We start from the raw sequence: 15,753 nt of genomic DNA, 5'->3' as shown, positions 1-15,753 counted from the left end.
CAACATTGAGGCAGAGATAGCTTTTCAGGGTGCTGAGTGCAAAGAGCTGTCAGGACCTGCAAGAATACAGATTACCAGGCAAGCCTCAGCCAGTTCCGGACCCAAAGCAACTTTACAAAACCACTTAATTCCATGCCAGGTTCTCACCCGTTATGGCTCACAGGCCCCTTGGAAGGTCTCTCTTTGACCCATCCTCTACCCCTCTACTACTTTCTGCAGTACCCTGGCTCATTTTCCTTCTGCTTCCCTCCCTCAAAACCATTCCATGTGCCCCGTGGAATTTTCTTGGCCTTCCTCCGTGCAGTCTGATTACTGCACCTGCAATGCTCTAGAGCTCAGCGGTCCCCAACCTTTTTGGCACCAGGGACCGTTTTCGTGGAAGATAATTTTTCCAAGGACTGGGGGTGGGGGTGAGGTGGCTTCGGGATGATTCAAGCTCATTGCATTTATTGTGCACTTTATTTCTGTTATTATTATATCCACTCCACCTCAGAGCATCAGGCATTAGATCCCGGGGGTTGGGGACCCCTGCCTAGCTTATCCAGACAGCACATTCCCCTCCATTCTCCAGAACTCAGGGCAGACACCAGCCACTCTACGAGTACTTCCCTAGCCTTCAGGAGGTAGACTTCCCCTCTGCCTTTTGATTATGCCCAAGTATACCTTGTCCTCCTCTCTCTGTCTGCTCTTAGCCCATCTGTGGCAGCAACTGTTACTACCTATCCAGCAAAAATTCCTTCCAGGTTGCTTCTTTGCAGACAGACCCTCCTGTCACATCAGAGGTTTAAAATGCCAGATTTTGCTTTTTAAGCTTCCAGTGTAAACAGGGACAGCCATGTGATGTGATTTAGGCCAAAGGGATGCTTCCAGAAAAGATATTCTTCCCAGACAAAAGGAAAGAAGCATGAGAGAAGAGTCACTCCCTTTTTGGGTACAGGGTATGGTATCATATCCAAAACTCCTAACCATTAGGCAAAAAATATGAACTCAAAAGTCAATACACCGGGATTTCCCTGGTGGTCCAGTGGTTAAGAATCCACCTTCCAATGCAGGGGACATGGTTTTGATCCCTGGTCGGGGACCTAAGATCCCACGTGCCACCGGCAACTAAGCCTGCGAGCTGCAACTACTGAGCCAACGCACCACAACTAGAGAGAAGCCCGCGTGCCAGAACAAAGAGCCCACACACTGCAATGAAGATCCCATGTGCCACAACTAAGACCCATTGCAGCCAAAAAAAAAGGTCAACATACCAAGAAATGGTAGAGCAGAGTGTGCACCATCAGGTGGAAAAGTCAACACACCAGGAGATGACAGAGGAGAAGCATGCCAAGGACCTGGATCCTTAATGATATCACTGAGTCACTGAAATTCATGTTTAACTGCCTTATTTCCAAAGAACACCTTGATGTGTGAGGCAGTACCGTTATCTAATGTTTAAGCCATTTTTAGGTGAATATTTTGATTTTTCAGCTGAAAGCATCCAAAATGTGGCATTTATTTCTTGTAAAATCATTACCTACATAGTCTGTGAGCTTCTTGAGTACAGAAACAATTTCTTTAAAAGTTTTGGACTCTATCAGCAAACAATCATAACAACTGGCATATAGTATATTAACAAAATCTATTAACTGTTAAATGAATAAACCAAAGAATCTAACCTGGAACTTATCTATCTACCTCTAAAGAATTTAGATTTCTCAAAGAGTTTCAATCAAGAACTTAAGCAAAAGCAGGTAATCTCCAGCTTCGTGTCAATCCAACCAACAAACAAAAACCTACACCCCTAAGTGTGGACTGCTGTACATGGTGACTTCCTTCCAAAGAGTACAGTAAGGGGGAAAAAGAGTAACTTTACAGTGGAGATACCTGACAAGCACTACTGCAGCCAGGTGATCAATGTCAACATCAATAACCATAAGTCATGTTAGTAATATGTACCCTTGGTATGTGATGAAAATGGTACTTAACTTCTGTGATCTTCTTCTGAAACACCCATAACTCCAGTCTGATTGTGAGAAAATCTTCAAACAAACTCCGATAGAGTGTTACCCTACAATCCACTGACCAGTATTCCTTAAAACTGCCAAAGTCATCAAAAACAAGGGAAGTCTGAGAAACTGTCACAGCCAAGAACAAGCTAAGGAGACATGACAACTAAATGAAATATTCTGGATAAGATCCTGGAACAGAAAAGGGACACTGGGGGAAAGCTGAAGAAACGTTAATAAACTATGGTCTTCAGTTAATAATAATCCATCAATATTGATTTATTAATGTGTCAATATTGGTTTATTATAACAAATGTACCACACTAATGTAAAATAATAATAGGGGAAACTGCACTATCATCCCAATTTTTCTGAAAATCTCCAACTGATCTAAAAAGAAAATCTACTAATAAAAAAAATCTACCTCCGTTCTTAAACATTAAAATGAAAGGCTTTAGGGATTCTGGCAGCCCGTAACAGCAGAATGGCATGGTTACAGCAGAATCAGATAATGGTCATCGCTGCCATCAACTTATGGATTTACTAAGCAGCAAGGAACTGTGCACTCTAAAAGTGTGAACTGGGGAGTACCCTAAGGCAAAAAGTTGTCAACCTCCAGATCTCACGTTTGGTTTTTTAAGAGCAGGCCTTCAATTTTTCTCTGGTGCCCTCGTTTTTTGTTTGTTTTGATTCCTTGACATTTCGTTCAGCTTTTATAATTACATGTGGGATGGTTATCACAAAAGTACTAAGAGTCAGTTAGATCTCTTTTGGTAATTTGCAGCAACCTGAAAAAGTTTTAGACAGGCTCTCCTAATATCCTAATACTTTCTTAATCACTAATTCCTAGCTTCAAAGAAGCAATGAGAAGAGCAAACCATCTGATCACCTGCTTGCGTAACAATTCTTCCTGCTTCCGCCTTTCTTCCTCTTCTCTTCTCCTTTCCTCCAGTCTTCTAAGAGCTTCTTCTTGCTGCTGTCTTTCTTCCTCTTCTCGTTGTCGCCGTAATGCAATTTCCTGCTCCCTCTGGCGTCGCAGAGCCTCCTCCTAAATTAAAAAAAAAAGCAAGTGTGTGTGCGCACGTGTGCGTGCATCTCAATTAATATATTACATCATAATCTGGAAAGAAACAGGCTATGTGCGGCTAAGATCCTGTTAACAGTATATATAAAAAGTATCTAACCAGGATCTAGGGCAAAAATTATATATGTGAGCTGGGGAGTAGGTATATTAAGAGTTAAAATAATTTGTATTTAAAATATTAATAGTCGAATAGCACTACGTGCAAAGTCCATCCTGGTTTCTACATTAGCTACATCACTTCCTGATTAACACTAAAAAGGACGCAGGCTTCGGTTTCTCTGTTGCTACCATTAGTCCCTATTTTTTTAATCAAATGAGAACCTAAGGCATAGAGAAGTCAAACCAACATAGCCACCAAAAATGCCTGGTGAGGTAGAGAAGTTTTCCAGTCAAAAGTATTGAATAAAGCCACGTGTCTCAGAACACGTTGCTAGAACTAAAGTCTCACGGATATTAAATATACAGAAAAGGGTCTCACTGTCAAAATAACTTAGGAAGAAATAATTAGCAACACAGAATTAGACAGATCTCTTTACTGCAATACTTCCTAAAGTCCTTACATTGCTAACGTAGAGTGTGACTCTACGAAATACTACTAGGTCTAAGCTAATCTCAGCATGACATGGATGCCTTTTTTCAGAGTTCCTCTTAGGGCAAAAAACAAGAAGGAAATGTGAAGCAAAGGCTAGACACTGGGGCTGTTTCAGAGTGGATTCTTTCAAATGGGATCTTTAAAAATCCCAGTAGAAAAAGGTCCAAGCACATAATAAAGAATTCCCAAAAAAGAAATACAAGTGGCCACAAAACATGAAAAACATTCAGTGTCACTGGTTATAAATACTTCAGGACTTAATTACTTCTGAAATCTAACTGGTTTATAAAACCCCAGGAAATATGTAAAAGCAATCAACTCCAATGAGTTACTAGGACTGAAGAATATCCCTCCAGTGGGTGTTAGTGGGTGACAGACATTTTTCCTAAAGGGAAGTGAGTCTCCTAAAATTCTAATCCCAATCCTGCTAACTCCCTGATGCCTTAGGGGAGCCTTCTCCAGGAGAACTATGACCTGTGAAATGACGGGAGTGAGCAAGATGTCCCGCAGGCCCTCCTTCAGTGCTAATCGTACAAGCAGAGTTCTCAGACATACCTGTTTCCTTCGGGCAAGCTCTTCTTCCTCGCGCCTTTTCCTTTCTTCCTCCTGCTGTCTCCGAAGAATTTCCTCCTGTTGTCTCCGGAGTTCTTCTTGCCTCTTTCGATCCTCCTCTTCCCGTTTTGCCCTCATTTCTGCCTCTCTTCTCTCCTGCTCTAGCTGTGGTTACACAAGGGTGCTCTTAGAAACTTGAGGCCAAGCACAGAACACTCCAACATCACTGACCAGTACTGTTAGGAGCTGGTCAGTGCAGACACTGGAAGGTGGAGACACCACCATTCACTCAGTTAACGTGTAGTGCAAGTGGCTGATGAAAGCAACTCTGTGAGAGCTCTAAGCTCTGCTATGTCATAGTAACCAGAAAGTTTTATGCTCTTCTAAGCTGGATGCACTCACCCCTACTTTTTACCTGTCTCTTCGCTCCATACTACTACTGCACATCTCCTATATGTGGGAGAGTGGCCTGTGTTGAGAGTAACATCAGAATTCTCTTGGGATGGCGTTTCTTTGCTCATCCCTACAAAGGATTTTCTGATTGAAGATCTAACAATGTGTCTAACAAGGTTTCAACCGCAACGTTGTTGAAAAATTACAGAAGTTCTTTAAAATCTGAAGATCAACCACTTAACAAACTCTATCATGTATAATTCCCCAATACTAGTCAAATCCAGCCCCTAATCTCCAGTCCTATTGCCACACATATAATTCAGGCCTTTACTTTCTCATCCACATTCCTAACAGTCTCTTACCTGGTTTCCCAGCATCCTATTTTGCCCAGAGTCCCCAGTTCAACATCCAACCTCCACCAAAAAAAATCACTCCCAGGCTTACATTTAATACCATCCTTCACCTTGAAAATAAATCCTAAGTCTTTAACGTGACACGGGTAAGGATCCTCCTGATTGGCCTGCCTCATCTTCTTTAATCTCTCTCATCATTTATTCCTCAGACACACCAGCTCTAGACTGGACCAAATTATTTAACTGTTTGCTGTGCCAGGATGTTCTCATACACTTCTAGCCTTTACAGGTCTTGTTTCCTCCAACTGCAGTTTAATTTTCACCTCCTTCTACTCTGTCAACCCAAAACCCTTCAACTGAGCTAAATCCTACTACCCTTCAAGTGAAACGGGCTCAGGTATTACCATCCATCCAAAGTGTCACCCGATTCCTGATCCCCACCTCTCCTGCTAGGTAGCTGGCCCATGTGCTTCCTTGTGTTGCTTGCCTGTGTCATCATCTTCCCAACGCCCCCAACACACACACACACCAGACAAGAATGCACACTTTCATCATCTATGTGTTCCCAGCACAAAGCGCTATGGAACAAGAACAAACTCAAGAATTGTTTGAATTATGGTCTGTCACTCATATGGAGACAAATCCTGACTCTGAACTCATTTCATATTCTGGGCACTCTAAGGATACTGTCACTACCTCGGGATAAGAATGCACTAAACATAAAATAGGAATAAGATTTTCTCGGAGGCATGAGAACCCAGAAATCATTTCAATAACACTAAGGGTTCACAGACAACCTCTTCTGACAAGTACTAAAACCAAAATTCAAGATTCCTAGCTCCTCCAGAAGATGTGAATAGAACACAGAATGTAATATTAATGTTGAGCTTTTCAGCTGCATGTCTTAGGCACTAAGACGCGTAAACAAACACCACCATAAAGATTCAATGTGGGAACTCAAGCCTCAGACCAAGGGTCTTATAATAAGCTATGTAGTGGATATTTTCTTATGATCTTACAAGAATTTATACCATGAATAACGTAACATACCACCATGATCATTAATGTGTCGACAAACCAATTTTAATTGATTTAATTTAAACTTGTTACTTTAAATTGTTGTGAGGTCTTTTTGGGGAGAAGGCGGCACAATAATGACAGAGTATGAGTGTGCTTAAACCAGCCGTAGCCGTGAACTAAAAGGAAACATGTATAAGTAGCTAGAGAAATAGAGACATCAATAAACAAACGTCTACGAGCTGCGGTTGGAAAGCATGCACTGTTATGGAAGAATGAGTTTCAGACCTTTGCAGCCTTGGCCTTCTCCATCTGCTGAAGCTGTTCAAGGGCAGGTCCCGGAGTGGTGGTGTCCAGGGGAAGATCCCATACGCTACCACCTTCCCAAACTATAAGACAGGAGGGGAAAAGAGTGAGGCATGTCAGAGCTTACATACATGGCTAAATATCCAGAAGCATAATGAAAAAAGCTGTTTCCTTGTCCCTGAATGAGCTCCATCACCTATATCTGTTCTGCTTCTAAGTAGACTGAACTACCAGTGGGCTCTAGTTTATATCAATACCCTTCAACACATCTAGAAGAAAGTACCAGGCATTTACCGGGAACTAATTTCATCCTCAAAAAAACCCATATCTGTTCATATCCCCATTTTTACAGATGAACAAGCTAATAAGGGTCAGAGGTAGTTTTGTAACATTCCCAAGGACGCATGGCAAGCATATGGCCATGCCAGGATTTAAATCCCAGTGTATATAGATCCCAAAGCCAACGGTGTTTCCAGTAGCCACACAACGTCTTACTGCATATGAAGTGGAGAGAAGGGTTAAGAGAGGTATGGCTGTAGAACTAGAGAGAACTCAGTGGTTGCACAATATTGTGAATGTATTAAATGCCACTAAATTGTTCATCTTAAAATGGTTAATTTTATGTTACATGAATTGCATTTCAATGAGAGAGAGAGAGAGAGAGAGAGAGAGAGAGAAGTACAGCTGGAGCTGGGAGTACTCTGGAAAGGCTAGGCAGGTCTCACAAATGACACTGGGTCCTGCTGACCTGAAAGGCAGCACAGGGTCTGATATCAAAGTAAATGAACAGATAAAGGCTTCTGAGTCTGTTTTCCTATTGCCTGTAAGGTTTGCTGACACCACTTTTCAGCATTCTCTATTTCCTACATTCCTATTATAGTCTATTTATGGACTATAAATTATTGTCTGCATAAAACCAATGGACTGTTTGTAAAGGACCTTAATTGATCATACCTGAAGAGAGAAAACGTTTAATAAGGTATTTATAGCTTTTTAAAAAGTGAAGACTATTTTAACATCCTAACAACTATAAATGACTCCCAAGAAAAAATAAGGTACATACAGCATGGGAAGTTGAGTTGATAAGAGATAATAATCAGTCCTTCTCCTGCCATAATCCCCAGGGTCAATGTTAGCAAGAGAACTATGATATGAATGGCTCAATGGTTCAAAGAAAACCCCATCAGAGCCCATGGTCCTTACCTCTTGTAAGGACTATCTATGGTTCAAACTACCCACACCTCTGCATGGATCAGACCTTAAGAAACAGAAGCGTTGCACCAATATCAAAATGTTTCAAAAATCCCAGCCCTAAATTTTCCAATTTGATGCAAAAAGATGAGCGAATGAGGTAAGGGTAGACTTTTCTATTCCCAAAATTCCTGGGTACCTGCAGTGTTAAAACTACTCATCAGCCCTCGACTCAAAAGAATAGATCATCGTTACTTATGTTTTTAACTTACTCTTTTTCTCACTCTGGTGAAGAGAATAAAAACAATTCAAAAGACTTTTCTACAGTGGTTAGAACAACATAAAAAAAGAGAGGCTGACTCAAGTTCAAGAAATCTACCTACTAAGTAATTTCTAGCAACTCCTTAACAGCTATTTTCAAAACAAAACAAAAAACTCACTTTTTATTAATATCCAATACAAAACACGTCGAAAAACTGATATGCTTTAAAAAAAACGGAATTATAAGTTATACGAGTCTAAATCCTTGAAGCTATACTAAAGGCCAATCTAAGGTTTTACCTGTAGGCTGTGAGGCTGTTGGCTGGAGTTCCCAGATAGAACCAGTATCTGGCACTGACACAGACCTAGTTACTGAGGGAATGACGTTCTGATCAGATATTCTGCAAAAGGGAAATTAGAAAATTAACTTGTTCTTGTCATCCACGAAAATAAAGAGGTATTTCCAGATTATTTGTAGGTTTCTGAGGTTATTTGGCCAGAAAACTTCATTGTTTTAACTAAAACATAACACTACCAAAACATTTAGGAAAGGAAAAAGGATAGAGGCAAGGTAATCACACCTCTGGACCCTCGAGGTATTAGCTAATTTTGATTTCCAAATAATGGATATGCGTACTGTCTTTAAAAAAATCCAGAATATCTCAACGAGAGTCACAGAGGCATCATGTTATCATGAAAAAACTCACAGACCTTAAGTCAAAAGGTCTGCATTTTAATTCTGTCTCTGAAGTGTTCTGTGTATTATGTCCAACCAAGCCACTCTGAGTCCCAGTTTGCCCATCTTTAAAATGGAGACCTGAACACCTAACCTGCCTACCTGCAGAATGGGTTATGGCTCAAAAGAGAAATATAAAAGGTTCTGGTTAAAGTGGACAGTAAAGTTTTTAACAGCAGTGACGGACACCTCTGCAGGAGGCGTGCAGGAGACCTACCACCTTGCCCATCTCCTTGTAGGAGACACAACACATACTACCCTGAATGTTAACTTGAAACAGCAGGAGTTTAAGACTTTTAGCATAATTTCCTTTTCCTTAGACCTACCTTAATGGCTTTTGGGTCTGGAAAATTATAACCCTGTGTGGCATTAATATCTTTCTTGAGACATCACAGGTAAAAATGAGATTAAACTTCTCGACTACATTTTTTTGCTGTTGCTGATTCCATGAGCCTACACTGCTTTTCAAGCGCTCTTAGTATTCTTTGGTTATTATTCAAAATTTATCCTCTGAGTAAAAAGGCCAAATAAATGCTTTACTTATTATTATTTTTAAAACCTATATTCTATTTTTACACACAACACACAAAAAATTTCCTTTCCTCTCTTTCTTTAAAACATACACACACAATGTGACACATCATGGAAACGACCACCAACCTCATCTTTAGTGCCTGGAACTGTTGGAGAAGAAGTGCCAACTGTTGCTGCTGCTGGGAAGACAGTGCTGCTTTCTGTTGTTGAGCCAGAACTTGTGCATATTGTTGTCTTCAAAAAGTAAAACACAGTATAACCTGTCTATCCACATTTAGTTCACTTTACTGAGATATTAAAAGCAAAGTTCAGGCCCCCCCAACAAAAACACCATTAGAAATAGCTATCAAATATATTTTTACAATTCTTCATAATAGTCACACAAACAGTTCTGTACTTTATTCTAGAAAGAACTGAACTAATAGATGGCATGCTTCTGAGTGGAAAGAGAACAGGAAAAAAAAAAATTAATGAAATGCCCAAAACTGGAAAGTTCCCTTAAGATGACAGTAACCTTTTATTAGAAAACAAGTGAGAAATAAAACAGATTCAAACTAACAGCTATTTCCACATGAAGAACTCTTTGCAAAAATAAAATCACTTGTATAAAAATCCTCAAATTTATACGTTTCAGCTTGGAAAATTTTAGGTAAGTTTTTTTTCACTAGATCAGAGGTGGACAATTTTTTTTCTGTAAAGAGCCAGACAGTAAATATTTTGGGCTTTGCAGGACATTCACAACTACTCAATTCTGCCTCTGTAGTGCAAAAGTGGCCATAGATAATACACAAACAAATGGGTATGACTCTGTTCCAATAAAACTCTGCTTAATGAAAACAGGTAGCCAGCCAGTTTGCCAACCTCTGCACCAGATGATACCAAATCTTACTTCTTCTATGAAAGGGAGCCACACCTAAGTGACTACCATCATTCCATACCACTACTAATAGTATAAACTTTTACTTCTTTCCTGCCCCCTCATCTGTCTTTTCTCTGCAGCATTCAAAGCTGAGCCATTTAGAAGACTTAGTTCTTAAAATGTTTGTTGATCCTTGCTTTAGGAACTAAAGATCTTGCAAAATTATAGTTATGTGTCATCTTCTACAAACTTCTGGTATTTAAGAAACAAGGTAAGACCAAACTTAGAATGTATAATGGTAACATGCCACTAGCTGGATTTGAAGACTGAAGTATCCTATTAAGTTTTCTGCTGTAAACAGTGAAATTTGGGAGCAGATTATATCTAAAGGCCCTTTTGGTGCTGCAGTGCACCCAACCGCATTACTGCTCTTACTGTATTAAGAACTGCTGATACTGGAGGTGCTGCATCTGGTATAAGGCTGTGAGTTCCTGCTGCCTGGTCAGTCGTTCCTGGTCCAACTCTCCCTGGGAGTAAAGGGGTGAAGGAAAGAAATACCACTGAATAAACTGAAAGAGCCTAAAAGCAATTTAGTACTTATATCTGAAAGGAAAATGAATCCTAGACCTTCACATCCCGCCCCACCTTTACACCCCAAACCCAAAACACCTATTAAAAAAAAAAATCAGGGCTTCCCTGGAGGCACAGTGGTTGAGGATCTGCCTGCCAATGCAGGGGACGCAGGTTCGAGCCCTGGTCTGAGAGGATCCCGCATGCTGCAGAGCAACTGTGTCTGTGCGTCACAACTGCTGAGCCTGAGCTCTAGAGCCTGAGAGCCACAACTACTGAGCCCATGTGCCACAACTGCTGAAGCCTGCGTGCCTGGAGCCGTGCTCCGCATCAAGAGGGGCCACCGCAGTGAGAGGCCTGCGCACCGCAACGGGGCGTGGCCCCCACTCGCCGCAACTGGAGAGGGCCCGCACACAGCAACGGGGACCCAGCTCAGCCATAAATAAATAAATAAATAAATAAATAAATAAATAAATAAATTCATTTTTAAAAAAAAAACATCAGGCATCTTTAGAAACTAGTGCCATCTAGTGGAAGAAGGTGGTGTCAGCATTGTAAGAGATTCCCTAAGGTGAGAAAGGTTCCTTATTTAGCTGCTGTTCTCCCCTCCTGCCCTTGAAGCTGAATGTTGTACTGTACTCCAGAGTTATCACTGTAACTAAATAAATGTATAATTCTCCCAATCTTAAAAGTGATTTATAAATTTGGAGATTATGGAGAAATTAGAGAAGTAGGACAACACAGAAAGGAGTAAAATTAAATCTTATGGTAGGATTTTATAATGACACATAACAATTACAGGGAGGTAGTGTACAAGTATGTCTTCTTAGTATGTCTTCTTAAAGGGGATGAGAAATGTAAAATTAAATGGAACATAAAAGAGCTCTGAAAACTGTTTAACACTCTATCCAAAAATTAGGTGTTTCTATTGCTATTAATACACGATGAGTTTAAAAATAAGCTGTAGTTGGGACCCCCCTGGTGGCCCAGTGGTAAAGAATCTCCCTTCCAATGCAGGGGACGTGGGTTCGATCCCTGGTCGGGGAAGATCCCACATGCCGCGGAGCAACTAAGCCCGCACGCCACAACTACTGAGCTCACGCGCCTCAACGAGAGAGCCCGCGTTCCACAAACTACAGAGCCCACGTGCCCTGGAGCCCGCAACAACTAGACAGAAGCCCACGTGCTTCACTGCAGTCCCGCACACTGCAGCTAAGACCCAACACAGCCAAAAAAAAAAAAAAATTTTAAGTAAGCTGCAGTAAAACCCTGTTTTTTAGCTTATATGTCAAATAACACGGCTGGAATTTAAATTTTGGAAAGCTAATAGTGGAAAAAAAATGAAAAGTGAAGTAAAGATAGTAGAAATAAAAGCATAAGGATGACATAGACTAAATTTAGACAAATCATTAGTTAACAGTTTATATCCTTATTACACACTGATTATAGTTTGGAAAAAAACATTTGATATATGATTTACTTGGGGTGAGGTACATCTGAAATTAAAGGACTTTTTCTTTCTTATTAAATATTCATGGATAGAAGCTACACTAGGTTAGTCTAAAATTAACTTAAGGGCAAAGGCAATACCTGACAGGAAGCAGAGCTTCCCATGGATTTTCCCCTTAAGTGGGTCTGACTGAGGCTCAGCCCCTATAATTGGAAGTCAAGAAATGGATTAGAGCAAGCATGCCAAGCTCCAAGTGATGAGCTTTCAGCGCTGAAACATGCAAGATAAAAACCCATCCCAATTTCTGAGTAGGTGGTAAAAATACAATTTATATACAGTAATACACAATACAATTTTTCTTTGGATTTACAACAGAAATGCCAGGAATAATTCCCCTCACCTAGGAATTTTCATTGCTCTCCAAACTATAGGAGGTCTCAACTCATCAGTGGATTGTAAAATCAATTACTGGATTGTGAAATCAATTACTAGGTCAAGATCAACATTTACATATTGGGAAAAAAAGAAAAGAAACGGAAAGAAAATATGTACATGGCATCAAATGTTTTGTGAAACGTGTTTCAGATATACCTGCACATTAATAAGTGTACAGAGTAGTGACATAAAAATCTTTTTTTTTTCCCCTATGGGCTGTGATCAGAAGTTTGATAGCCATTGTTCTCACTTACGAACACTCTTGGCTACAGATGTTGTGACTGACTTATTCATCTTCATCACATAAGAACCTAACACAGCCCTGGCACAGATCTTCAATATATAATTGGTGAGTAAATCAATGGATATTACTGTAGAAATCCAGTGTTCACACTAAAGGTTTTTGACTATGGCCACTTTTGACTATGGCCACTTTTGACTATGGCCAGCAACCAGACACTCCAACCTGGAGAAGCAAAAGAGAGGCACAGATCCAAAGCCCCCCAAAGGAACTAAACAGGGAGAGGCCCAGGAGCAGCTGCAGAAAAAGACTTCCCCTTCAAAAGCACTCCAGGGTCAGCATACTAGGAGGGTTACGTTATGATCTAATTTTTAGTTAAAATATCAGTAACAAATGTTAAAAAAATAAAAGTCTTCAAAATATTCTGAAGCAATGGAATTTTATATTAGCAACATTTGCTTTAAGGCAAAACTCAAATTTAAGAACTCCGGAAGTCAGAAAGCAAGAGGCAAATAAATGGAGAGGAGAATGTGCATTCTAACTAGAGGCAACAAGAAACTCTAAGTCAATTGTGTTGAAGCACAGCAGATAAAGGTCAAAGCTCTGGAATGAACTTAGAAAGGTAAGGAGCCAGAACATGCATGACCTGGTAGGGAGGCTAGGATAAGATGTTCTCCTTTCAACACCTGATGGAAAGCTACTGCAGGATTCTGTTTCTTGAGAGAGAAAGAGAGAGAGAAAGAGAGAAAGAGAGAAAGAGAGAGAGAGAGAGAGAGAGAGAGAGAGAGAGGGAGGGAGGGAGGGAGAGTGTTTGTGTGTGTGCGTGCATGCGCGCGAGACAGAGAGAGAGAGAGAGAGAGAGAGAGAGAGAGAGAGAGAGAGAAGGACAGACACAGGTACACAGGTATTTGAGTTTTGAAAAGATCATTATAGCTAGGTATGTAGTCTCTGACTCAGACTTCCCATTGCCATTTCAGTTAATTACTTTCAAGGAACTAGTTTCTTCTTCATTAGATGTAACATCTGTTTATAAAGAGAAGCAAGTGCTTCTGTGTCCACTATGTGTTCTGGGTGAAGCATAAGGTACTTACCATATGAGGAGGGGGAGCTGGTCCAGGAGAGAAAGGAACCCTTCCCCACATTTTCATGATATCACCAAGAGGTTGGAAGCTTTCATCACATGCTCTCTTCACCAACAAAGACATAGTGAAATAGCCCGCCTGAAACCATTCCGCCATCTCCTGATTATTGAAGGGACCTACAACAGCATTAATTAAACAGAAAGGCAGTAAGAATCCTTTCTAGCTCAAGAGGAAAAATGTATTTCCGGGGTCTGCTCCTCACCCAGAGGTAACGATCTGTTTCAGGTGGCACCTATCAAATATCTTGTATAACATCTTAATTTATCACAAAAAGTGGTGAACAGGACTCAAACTAATAAAATACTATAGAAACAATTTAGAAATAAGCCTATGTCTACACATCCCAATTTCTCAGCAGTGTTTTAATTATTTTAAGGAGCATAATTGTCTCCAACTCACTCAATCTCTAAAGTTCTTTTGTCAGAAAAGCATAACACTAAAAAGCGTTAGTGTTTGTTAGACTTCGTAGCACAGAGAAATAAATATGAAGGGCTGAATATCCTCTTCTCTAATTTTCATTTTCTGTTAGAGTCTACTGGAGGTTAGGCAAAATATAAACAATAATGAATTAAATTAAGAAAAATCGTAATTTATTTATCTAGGTAAGACTAAATCTGGCCTTGGTAAGGGAAAAAAACAACCTAACAATCTCTAGATGTTTTACAATAAGAAATAGCCGAGTATTTTATACATAAAATTAACAAACTCACTATCAATAACCATTGATTCAGCAGCTATTTACTGAACACCAGTCACACAGGTCCAGGCAGGAAGATACAGCAGTAAACAAAACCAAGCCCTGGAACTTCCACCTCTGGGAAGGTGGAGTAGATGTACTTCTCCCTGCTCCTCCTGCCAAATACAACTAAAAACCCTGGACATTACATACAAAACAAACAAACAAAAAGACTCCTAAAGGTAGAGAGAAGGCAGCAGACTGACTAGGCCTTGGAGCCTGAGGAACCAGCTGGTGGTGAATTCCCTGGGTTTTCATTTTACCTCACACTTCCCAAATTTGGAGCTGAAGAAGTGAGCAACAAGAAACATGGCCCAATAAATACAATTGAAAACATGACCCAATTACAGGCTATCTACAAGAAAGTCACTTAAAATATAACAATATAGGCAGGTATAAAATGAAAGGATAGAAAAAGATATATCCAACAAACATTAATCAAAAGAAAGCTGAAGTGGTTGTATTAGTATTTAATAAAGTAGGCTTCAGAGCAAAGAAAATTACCAGAGACAGAGAGGGACATTATATAATAATAAAGGGTCAATCCACCAAAATGCATGCACCAAACAACAAAACTGCAAAATATGTGAAGCGAAATCTGATAGCTGAAAAGAGACACAGAACAGATCCACAAGTTGAAGAATTCAACGAGAACAACTGATAGAACAACTAGACATAATCAGAAAGACTACAGAATTCAACACCACATCAACCAATAAGATCTAACTGACATTTACAGAACACTCCAAAGATAGCAAAATACCTGGAGAATTATACCAAACATTTAAAGAATTAACATACTGTGACAAAAGTATGGATGTTTCTCAAAAAACTAAAAACAGAAGTACCATGTAACCTAGCAATTCCATTCCTGGGTATATACATCAAAAAAACAAAACAAAACAAAAACACTAATTCGAAACACACTCCCCTATGTTTACAGAAGCATTATGTACAATCGCCAAGATATAGAAGCAACCTAAGTGTCCATCAACACTTAGAATAAACGGATAAAGACAATGTGGTATATACATATATAATGGAATGCTACTCAGCCATAAAAAAAAGAATGAAATTTTGCCATTTGCAACAACGTGGATGGACTGGTGAAATAAATTAAAGAAAGACAAATACTGTGTGATATCGCTTACATGTGGAATCTAAAAAATACAACTAGTAAATATAACCACAAAGAAACAGACTCACAGACATAAAGAACAAATTAGTGGTTACCAGTGGGAAGAAGGAAGGGGAGAGGGGCAATATAGGGGTAAGTAAGAGGTACAAACTATTTAAAAGAACCACACACA

The 15,753-nt window shown here is 39.9% G+C and overlaps 1 protein-coding gene across 4 annotated transcripts in view; it reads right to left on the bottom strand.

Moving 5' to 3' along the window:
* GIGYF2 (GRB10 interacting GYF protein 2) overlaps positions 1-15,753 on the bottom strand; it is a 126,641-nt gene that overhangs the window by 28,920 nt on the left and 81,968 nt on the right. For all 4 annotated transcript variants that reach the window (XR_013828852.1, XM_079925062.1, XM_079925064.1 and 1 more), the window contains 7 exons: positions 13,657-13,823; positions 10,305-10,396; positions 9,137-9,244; positions 8,041-8,141; positions 6,271-6,371; positions 4,223-4,384; positions 2,881-3,039 (listed from right to left, as the gene is read on the bottom strand). Coding sequence is in view for 3 of the 4 variants with exons in the window: in XM_079925062.1 (XP_079781188.1) it covers positions 2,881-3,039; positions 4,223-4,384; positions 6,271-6,371; positions 8,041-8,141; positions 9,137-9,244; positions 10,305-10,396; positions 13,657-13,823 (890 nt within the window). In the remaining variant the exon portion in view is untranslated. The remainder of the gene's footprint in view (positions 1-2,880; positions 3,040-4,222; positions 4,385-6,270; positions 6,372-8,040; positions 8,142-9,136; positions 9,245-10,304; positions 10,397-13,656; positions 13,824-15,753) is intronic.

This window comes from Stenella coeruleoalba (genome assembly GCF_951394435.1).
Source record: "Stenella coeruleoalba genome assembly, chromosome: 6".
Lineage (NCBI taxonomy): Eukaryota > Metazoa > Chordata > Mammalia > Artiodactyla > Delphinidae > Stenella > Stenella coeruleoalba.
The sequence above is the reverse complement of the archived record's forward strand: the minus strand, read 5'-3'. Positions and strand labels throughout refer to the sequence as shown.